The following is a 10,581-nucleotide window of genomic DNA, read 5'->3' as shown; positions in this document are numbered from 1 at the left end:
CAGCAATACTGAACTTTAGATAAAGAAGCTTTATTCCTTGCGAAAATAACTTTAAGAATGCAATAGTTATATATCAGAATACAAGCAAGATATCTGTATTTCTGCATAAGTCATTTGCAGTGAAATTTGCAGACAGACAGGAATGAAGTAGGGATATTAATAAAACCACTAAGGCTCATTTCTCACCCTCGATCAGTTAAATACCGTGCCGCTGGGCTGTTTCTTGCAATATTCCCCGCTGGAGAGATATGATCAGTTGTCACTGAATCACCCAGATTCAAAAGAACATAGGCATCAATGATAGATTTAGGACTCTGCAGTTCTACTATCTGGACAAAACAAAAAGTCTATTTTAAAAATGTATATAGTAGCAAATGATACATCAATCGTCCTTTGGATTGACTAGTGGTGGATAGAAACAGATAATTCATTCATTTCTTGTTACTTCATGGAGATAAACACATGATGCTGGAAATTAGGACAGTACTCCAATATAAATTGAGGGAGATTAAGAGCAAAACCCAATTGGTACATCAGATGATCTCTGGATTAAAATACCTAGTATTGTACTGTCTGCTGTTGTTGCACCATTACAATTCTTAGAAGGTAACCATTCATATCTGAATGAGCTGAATAATCAACAGATCAATAAAATTTGGAATTGCTACGATTTTTCCAAATAACCACTAAGTAACTGCAACAACTTGCACTGATATAGTATCTTTAAAGTAACAAAGTGGGCCCTTAGCACTTCACTATCAAACAAATTTGACACCACATATCTTAAGGGTCAGGTGGCCAAAGGTTTCGTCAAAGTAGTAGGTTTTAGAGGAGTGCCTTAAAGGAAAGAGGAGTTTTAGAAAGGAAATTCCATTTCATGGTTGTTAATGGTAGATTAATGAAAAGCAGTGATGCACAAGAGGTCAGAATTGGAGGAGTGCAGGGGATCAAGCTGAAGAACAAGCATTGGAAGTATATCCAGAGCACAAGAACAGGAAATCTGCAAAAATCTGTGTATTTTCTCCAGTTTGCATCTACAAATTCAGTCTACAATAGTGGCAAACTAGATAACAATCAGAACCAGGAACTCTAGCAAATTTTTACCTCGTTTGGAGACCTGAGGATTACTGGCAACACGAGGAGGAGGCCATTCAACCTCTCACATCTGTTCCACTATTCAATTAGATCATAGTTGATCCCCATGTATCCAACTTTGCTCTGTAAGATTCAGTACTCATTGCCTAACAGAATAATCTACCAAGCTCAATACTGAGTTTCTCAGGTTGTTCCCCAGCCCCAACAACTTTTGAGGGAAGGAGTTCCAGATTTCCATTATTTGCTTCCTGACATCATCCCATTATTATTGGCCTGCCTGAAATTGACCAACTCAAAAGAAATATCAGATTTCTTATTTATGAGCTATTTATTTAGATGTCTTAAAACATAAACCATATAAACAATAATGTACTTTGAATTGTTGTGATTTACAGGAGCAAATTATTTAGCCATTTGGCATAGAAAGATCTCTCAAGAATTAGATGGTTTACACAGAACATACAGCACAGTATCTGACCACTCAGCCAAACCTGTCCAAGCCAGTGTTTATGTTTCACTCAATTTTCTTGAGAAGCTTCTAAAAGATGCTCACTTGTTGTGACTTTTCATTAGTTACTAGTATAGAAATTGTCTAACATATAAATAAGTCAGGAACAGCTTCAATTGAACAAAATCTATTCTGAGGAACTGTTCAGAATGAAGTACAAATAAAAGTCAGGGAAGTAGTCAAAGTTTGCAAGCTGATGCTAATTTTTAGCCTTCTCTACTTAATTGTTGAAGTGTCAGCCATGGTTCAGTGAAAAACACTCAAATCTCTGGAGGGATGCTTGAACTCCACTGCCTTCTACCTCACAGGTTAAAGGCCAATCTAATTTGATCTCCCAAGCAGGGCTGTGGAAGTGCTGCACTACCAAAGGTGCCATCTTTCGGATAGGAGCCTAAACAGAGGCCCGCCTGTTCTCAAAAAATAGGTGACTGGTTCTCCCTTGTTCTGCGGCCAATAGTTATCCTTCAACCGGCTGTACAAGACATTGGTGAGACCACTTTTGGAATACTGCATACAATTCTGGTCACCCTGCTTTAAGAAGAATGTTGTTAAAGTAGAAAGGGTACAGAAAAAATTTACGAGGATGTAATCGAGACTGGAGAGTTTGAGTTACAAGGAGAGGCTGGACAGGCTGGGACATTTTCCCTGGAGTGTAGGAGGCTGAAGGGTGACCTTATAGAGGTTTGCAAAATCATGAGGGACATAGACAAGGTGAATAGCCAAAGTCTTTGTCCCAGTGTAGGGGAGTCCAAAACTAGAGGGCATAGGTTTAACGTGAGATGAGAAAGATTTAAAAAGGATTGGAAGGGCGACTTTTTCACACAGAGGGTAGTGAGGGTATGGAACGAGCTGCCAGAGGAAGTGGTAGAGTTGGCTACAATTACAACATTTAAAAAGGCAATTGACCAGTACATGGATTGGAAAGGTTTAAGAGGGATGCGGGCCAAATGCAGGCAAATGGGACTAGTTCAGCTTGGGGAAACCGGGTCGGCATGGACAAGTTGGACCAAATGGTCTGTTTCCATGCTGTATGGCTCTATGACTCAATACCAACATCATTTAAAGAAAATTCCATCAAGTTGCTGTTTGAGGCCCCTCACTGTGTATAAGTAGGTACTCCATTTCCTGCATTACAACAGTGACTATACATCCAAAGCACTTCATTGACTATGTTTTGTGTTCGTGTTATGAAGTGCTTTGGCGTCCAAGATTATGGGAGGCACTGTTTATAAACACAAACCTTTTGCTTTCATAAGAGTGGCTGCCACTGCAGGATTTATTTTTAAGCGCATAGAATTCCTCTCAATGTCTGACACACTTTGAATATTATTAATCTGAGTATCTGAGATGGATTATATCAAGAAATAGTCAAACCTTTTCCCCACAATGAGATGAATAAGGGAGTCATCCTAAATGTGGAATACACCCATCACAGGTAGACATTAAAAACTATAAGAAAAAGGAATAGCAGTAGGCCATTCAGCCCCTCAAGCCTGCTCCACCATTCAATATGATCATGACTCATCCAACATTTCTCATATCCCTTTCTTGTGTTTTCCCCATAACCCTTGATTCTCCTTCTGATTAAGAAATCTATCTCAGCCTTAACTATACACAAGTACATACCAGGTTTTCAAAAAATGGCGGCGACTTAATATATGTTGACCTGGGATTCCAAGTGTAGAGTTTGTCACTAGGAGCATTCAAAGAATTCCAGCATTCATTTCCTTTCTGTGAGAAAATATGACAAAATAAAACACTATTCCCTAACTTGACTTTCTGAACCTCTAATCCTCTAAGGACAACAATGCTAACATGCACATCCAGTTACTGAGCTTACTTGCACTGAGTCCTATAAATAACAGACTACATACCTGCAATTTGCCAAATTTGGACAGTCCTTCAAAATGCTGTATTTAAATATTAATTAAAACATTTTATTATAATTACGCACAACTCAGGCTTCCCACAGATGCTGTTATAACAGTTTAAAATCAGTAAACCTTTGAATTTCCTGAGTAAAGTTCACCTCGTTTACCTCAATCTTCTTGTAAACCTCCCTGAACATGGCAGGAATAACAAATTCCCTCTCAATTGCTTGCAGTTCCTCCCTGGTTGGCCAAATCTCTCTCAGAAAGATTTCCTTTCCTTCCGCAGTAATACCTGAAAGAGGATGGTTACACAGTCCAGCTGTAAACATGAAAGTGCACTGCACTGAACAACATCCTGGTGGAAGAAGTTAATCAAAACTTGGTTACATTCCAGAGGCATGCTCTTGAAATAAACATACGTTTTTAAAAAATAGCAAGTTATTTGTGAAAATGTGACTTGTAATTCTCATGAATGATTAGAAATGTCAAGATGACTAGAAACTGATCAGCTCTTCTCCATTAAAAGCACTGTTGTGTCAGCCATGGCTCAGTTGTAGTACCCTAGTTTCTGAGTTAGAAGGTTATAGGTTCAAATCCCAGTCCAAAGACTTCACCACAATCTAAATTGACACAGCACTACAAGAGTAGGATAGCTTTGGAGGTGCCATCTGTTGCTGGAGTTATTAAATCAAAAACACATCTAAAGAGCCCATGGCTAATCTTTTAAAGGGCAGGGTAACTGTGCAAAGTGAGTTGGACCAACATTTCTCGCTCAACTGCCATTTCTTTTACAGCTATTACTAGCTATTATTACATCACCATTGATAGCTATGAACATACTGGCTGCCTGCTTTCTATAAATGAAACAACTACACTTCAAAAGGACATCACTGTCCATAAAATATTGTGCAACATCTTGAAACTGTGAAAGGCAGAAGTCTTTGTTTCATTGCTACATAACAGCCACGATGATCATTCAGCAGTGGTACAAATTATGCCCCAACTCAGGACTCAGTTACTGCTGATTTACCAACTACTGGAAATACCAAGCATGCCAACAGGTAACAATCTGTAAATCATCTCCATGTGACGGCAATATACATCCAATACCCTTCTCAAAATTTCCAGGCTCGAAATCGATAGCAAGAATATAACGACTTAAATATACTTGAAGATCATAGAATCCCTACAGTGTGGAAGCTGGCAATTTGGCCCATCAAGTCTACACCGACCCTCTGAAGAACATCCCACCCAGACCCACCCCTATCCCTGTATTTCCCACCTTAGATACTATGAGCAATTTAGCATAGCCAATCCACCTAACCTGCACATCTTTGGACTGTGGGAGGAAACTGGAGCACCCGGAGGAAACCCACACAGACATGGGGAGAATGTGTAAATTCCACTCCACACAGACTGTTACCCCAAGGGCTGGAAACAAACCCGGGTCGCTGGCACTGTGAGACAGCAGTACTAACTACTGAGCCAACGTGCTGCCCATCTGAAAAGGATCTGAAAAAAAGACTGATTTTTTAAAATCAAAGGGATCAGTCCAGGACCAGATTTTCTACTGCTGCACAGAAGAGAAATTTGCAAGTCTATTAAAGTTATTTAACTAATCTTTAGAATAAACTAAAGGAAAACTGTGGTCCTGTTTTCATTTGCTTATAGAAACTATTCTTTAGCAATTCAAAACTGAATTATGATGGAGAAGCAGCTTACCTAATGGTTCCACTTCAAAGTTGATCCTTATTGTCCCAGCTATGGCATATGCAATAACCAGTGGTGGGGAAGCCAAATAGTTAGCACGTGTGTTGGGATGGACACGACCTTCAAAGTTTCTGTTCCCAGACAATACTCCAACTGCAACAAGGTCATTCTGAACAAACAAAGATAACAAAGTAAATTGTTCCATGAGTGATGCTGGTATTATATTGCTTGATTCAACTTTTTCATTGTAATAGTATACTAATCATGGCCATGTCTTTTTGTTAGATTTTCAGCTCCCTGAAAATGAAGAATGAAAAAGAAAAAAAAAAAAAATCAAATTAGCTAGCTAGTTACATTGTGCTCAAGAGTTTTTAAATAGATTGATGAAATGTGGAATCACTGGCAAGGTCAGTATTTATTACTGAGCCCCAGTTATCATTGACAAGGTGGCACCTTTTTGAATCACTGGAGTCCCTGCACTGTAGGTACACCTACAATGCCAATAGGGACAGAATTCCAGGGTTTTAATTGAGTAATGAAAATGAAACAGATATCTATTTCCTTTTCAAGGTGGTGTGGCTTAGATGGAGCTTGCAGGTGATTATGCTCTCTTGTGCCGGTTGCCTTTGTTCTTCCAGGTGGTGCAGACTGTGGGTTGGGAAAGTGCTGTAAAAAGGAGATTCAGCATGTTGCTGCAGCACACCTTGCAGATGGTAAGTTCTGTAAAAAGACAATAATGCACGAGCACTTTGTTCCTTGTGACTACATTTGTGATGTCAAAGGTCACCTTAGCTCTTCATTTTCAGCAACTCCTCCATAAAGTGTACACAATCAACAAAGGACAGATCAATACGAAAGGGATATTTATAGCACTTTACCTTAGTGATGGCTTCCACTACAGACTCTGGGAGTGGACCACTATTACCAATGCACGTCATGCACCCATAGCCGACAACATCAAACCTATAGTGTACAAAATAGCTACTTAAAATCACAAATAGCTAGAAATGTATATGTCTTACCTTGCCCTGCAACTTCTGAAACGGTCATTGTGTTAAAGTTGCATTTGTTTGGTACCTTTCACAGGTACCTCAGGTTCTTTGAATTATTGGAGCTAATTGGACTTTACATATTCCTGTCCTCGGGACAGTTTAATTACCTTCTTGAGCTCAATTCGACAAATAGATCCAACCACATATATGCATTACAATGATTTCTTGAATTTTCATAACTGGAAGTGGATTTAAAAAGGCAGTAGTACATTTAAGTTAACATTGCTCACTCCCTTTGTTTGTCTGAAGTTTGCTTAGCTCCTCCTTGCAAGTCAATAGATTGAAAGGCTATATAAAGAATCTTCATTCTATGCATCAAAATAAGCTTGCTGCAGGAACCAAAACTGGTATTTCATATTTTATGAATACATTGCAATGTACAGTGACTTTAAGAGACAAAGAGTTGCAAATTGAGAGAAAAGGCATTGTTGCTGTCACAAATAATTATTTTACATATAACTGCATTCCACTGGGACCCAAGAATTTTCAGCACGTAGGAAAGAAAATTGAAAATGGCTACATTGTGTATACTGCTAATGATAAAAATCAGTCTCTGTACAGAACCCCCAGCACAGAGTACGGTTGCCAATGTGAATCATGGGAAAATTCTCGACTCACCCTAGCTTCGCAAGATAGGGCATGACTCCACTCTCTTTTAAATAGTAGGTAACTACACCACTTCCTGGAGATAAGCTGGTTTTGATGTATGGTTTAACATTAAGACCAGCTTCTACTGCTTTCTTCGCCAATAATCCTGCAAAGCACAGAAGAAAGATATTAAATAGGTTTCCTGAATGAAGCTCCATGACAGCAAAGTACAAAGCAAATAATGGTTTCTTAATATTTCTTGTATTTGCCAATTGTTTGATGATGGAATTACTTCATTCACAAGACATGCTCAAAATTAGGAAGGGTTTGATGGGTGGCACAGAGGCTCAGTGGTTAGCACTGCTGCCTCACAGCGCCAGGGACCTGGGCTCAATTCCAGCCTTGGGGAACTGCACGCTCTTCTAGTATCTGTGTGGGTTTCCACCTGATGCTCTGATTTCCTCCCACAGTCCAGAGATGTGCACTGGCCATGCTAACTTGTCCTCTAGTGTCCAGGGATGTGCAGGCTTGGTAGGTTAGCCATGGTAAATAACTTTTCAGACAGTCAGTGCAGACCTGATGAGCTGAATGGCCTCTTTCCACATTGTAGAGTTTCTATGATTTGGATACAGCAAAGAGTGATAAACTGTTTGATCTGCTAAGTGGGCCTGTGAACAGAATTGGAAAACAAAGCAGAGAAAAATCAAGCCATTTTCCATAGTGTTAAAATCAGCAGTGATAGAATCAGATTTCATTTGAACTTTTATAAGGCAAATGGACGTGCATTTATGAAGGACTAACTTGCAGGGCTACGGCGGAAGAAACCGGGGTATTGGATTCAATTAGATAGTCCTTCCATAGAGGATTCAGGCTGATTTACTTCCTGTTATGTAAGGATACATAATTTATTGCTGTACATAATGCATGAAGGTTCATTCACAATGTCACATAAAATAGCCACAGAAATTTTTTAAGATAAATAATTGGCATATTACAAACCTACTTGAAATTAGTTAAAAGACAACTAGAAAAATAATTTTCTTGCAGAAACCTTGCTGCATTTAGCAAGGAGTTATAAGCAGGGCAAATACTTTAGAAAGACAAGTTGAATTCTGATCAAGCATGCTGGTTTCATAATAAAATACTTCCTGCTAGCAGATGGCTTGACGGAGCCCTTGAAGATACATCCAGTAAACACTAAATGCAAAAAACACATCAGCTCCATTAACATGAATGAATCCCTCTATACGAGAATGGTAACAAAACAAACACTTCCAACACATGCAAATTTGCAGCAGATTTTCAGTGCAGTAATGTAAAACAAAATTAAGACAATTGGAGCTTGGACACTTAAAATGTGCACTGAGTATCACCGAATCTGCAAGTGACTTGTTTTTAAAACCGGAACAATAGTTCCTTCAGAAACAGTTTCGATTTGTTTTAGTTTTCTCAACATTCCTCTTCTGGCAAGTTACCAAAACAGAACACAAATGCGCATCCCTTCTTGAATTTTGCTGGAGATGAAGAAACAACAGATGTTTCAAGGATGCAATTCTCTTTCCTTTCTGTACTCAAGTCACCATAAACATGCTGCTGCAGCTTCTCCAAGTTTATACAGCTCAATGTATTTCTGCTGATGTTGATGCTATTTGGCTCACAATGAATTAAATTCAACCCGTCAAAGAGACATTTATATTATAGTTCATTAATTTCAGAACACAACCACTGCCCCCAATTTTTTTGAACATCAGACACTTATAATGGTTCTAACTCTTGTCGCTTAGACCTCCTCTAAATTCACTTTTTATTTCTTTACTTGCCCCATTACCAACCCTTCTGCACTGCACTGCACTGCACCTTTGTGCCCTTTTGTAATTTAATCACTGCAACCCTCCAAACTATCATAGCCTTTTCCATCTGTCCTCTAATCACCCTCCTTTCTAGCTTCGGTACTTGGTTCAACATGTTGCATCTGTAACACATCTCATTCTAAAATGTTGTTATTAGCCTCAAACGTTAAAGTCTGTTCCTCTCTCCAAAGAGAATGAGAATTTCTAGCACTTTGTTTTATTTCAAGTTTCCAGTATCTGTAGCATTTCACTCAACTATTATGACAAGGAAACTACAAAGTAAAAAGGAAAGAAGGGTAATTTGAACTCTCTGAGTTCAGTGTGTCTACAAAAATGAGGATGGGGAAAGCATCTTGATCCACAGACTGCTGGTGCCCTTACAATTTCTTCTACTTTTGTAAGAAACTAACTACTTCTGCTCTGCAAATCCCAATAACAAAGAGTGGTTATTTATATCTAGCACTGTGTCATGCACTTAAATACAGCATCCCCAAACACAAGTCAGATTTTTTGAAAACACAAAATACGTGTCAGATAACCAGCAAAGTAAGTTATTCCCATTTGCAAGCCTGACCAGAATTCATTCAAGGTTATATCACTGAAATTACCTGACCAGCAATTTGCACGGACTGAAGGTGGAGAGATACACACTGGGATCATTCCACATTAACCTTTTCTATTCGGGAGTCAAAATTCTACAAGTACATGTCGACCTCTAAACTTCTCTCAATAGAAACTAAGCTATAATGGATCTTATACAGTTCTATTTACAGCATGTTCAACTTTCTGTCACAGGACAAGACAGTCCAGGATTAGCAGAATAGACTGTACATACCTGCAACACAACTAAGAAAATCATTATAAAATGATATATCACTTAAGTTGCGCTGAACAATGGTTTTGGATATCTACTAGTATCCCACCAAAATATTTGCAATTAGAATTCAGCACAAAAACACCAATTTCAAAAAAATGTAGGTAGGGTTGATGTGTGCAACAGTGGGTAACATACCTGCTCCTAACATTACAGATGGATTGCTGGTGTTTGTACAGCTGGTGATGGCAGCAATTACCACTGAACCATGGCACAACTCATAATCCTGATCACTGTATTTAAATTTCACTTTGTCATCTTGACGAACTGGCGGAATCTGAAATCCTTTAAATCCTCGCTAAAAAGTTGAGTGGCAAGAAAGAAAGAAAATGGAAACTTGGTTTCAGTACAAAAATCCTTCGTTCTCAATTATGACCTTTACCAAAGCTCAACTGATTGAATGTTAAAGAAAAAGGAGGACAAAGAAAGCACATTTCCAATACTGTGAATGCGAGCGGTGGTGTTGAGGTTTAATCAAGAAATAATTCTGAGAATTTTAACAATTACTTTGCACAGATTTCACTGAAGGCATTGGTGGTGACCTTTCAGGAATTACTGGAGTGAAGGAAGGTCCCAAAGGACTGGAGAATGGCTAAGGTAATACTCCTGTTTAAGAAGCGAGGGAGGCAGAACACGGGAAATTATAATTTGGTTAGCCTGATCTCAGTTGTTGATAGGATTTTATTAGATTAGTCTAGTTTAGTCTATTGTGAAGGATGAGATTGCAGAGCACTTGGAAATGCATGGCAAAATAGGGCTGGGTCAGCATAGCTTCATCAAGAGGAGGTCATTCCTGACAAATTTTTGAGTTCTTTGAGGTGGTAATGAGCAACTTAGACAAAGGAGAGCCAGTAGACATGATGCATTTGGATTTCCAGAAGGCCTTCGACAAGGTGCCACGCAGGAAGCTGTTAAATAAGGGTCCATGGTGTTAGGAGCAAGGTGTGGCACGGATAGAGGATTACCTGATGGGCTGAAGGCGGGGGTTGGGGACAAAGGATTGGGGACAAAGGATTGGGGACAAAGGATTGGG

General features: G+C 39.1%; 1 protein-coding gene across 2 annotated transcripts in view; it reads right to left on the bottom strand.

The window, feature by feature from the left end:
* aco1 (aconitase 1, soluble) overlaps positions 1–10,581 on the bottom strand; it is a 65,033-nt gene that overhangs the window by 12,799 nt on the left and 41,653 nt on the right. For both annotated transcript variants that reach the window (XM_020526863.2, XM_048593388.1), the window contains exons 11-17: positions 9,687–9,846; positions 6,855–6,990; positions 6,063–6,147; positions 5,197–5,353; positions 3,642–3,766; positions 3,230–3,334; positions 187–329 (exon numbers count right to left, since the gene is read on the bottom strand). In XM_020526863.2, the coding sequence (XP_020382452.1) occupies positions 187–329; positions 3,230–3,334; positions 3,642–3,766; positions 5,197–5,353; positions 6,063–6,147; positions 6,855–6,990; positions 9,687–9,846 (911 nt within the window). The remainder of the gene's footprint in view (positions 1–186; positions 330–3,229; positions 3,335–3,641; positions 3,767–5,196; positions 5,354–6,062; positions 6,148–6,854; positions 6,991–9,686; positions 9,847–10,581) is intronic.

Source organism: Rhincodon typus, chromosome 3 (assembly GCF_021869965.1).
Source record: "Rhincodon typus isolate 14 chromosome 3, sRhiTyp1.1, whole genome shotgun sequence".
Taxonomy (NCBI): domain Eukaryota; kingdom Metazoa; phylum Chordata; class Chondrichthyes; order Orectolobiformes; family Rhincodontidae; genus Rhincodon; species Rhincodon typus.
Note: the sequence above shows the minus strand (reverse complement) of the source record. Positions and strands in the feature narration are given on the sequence as shown.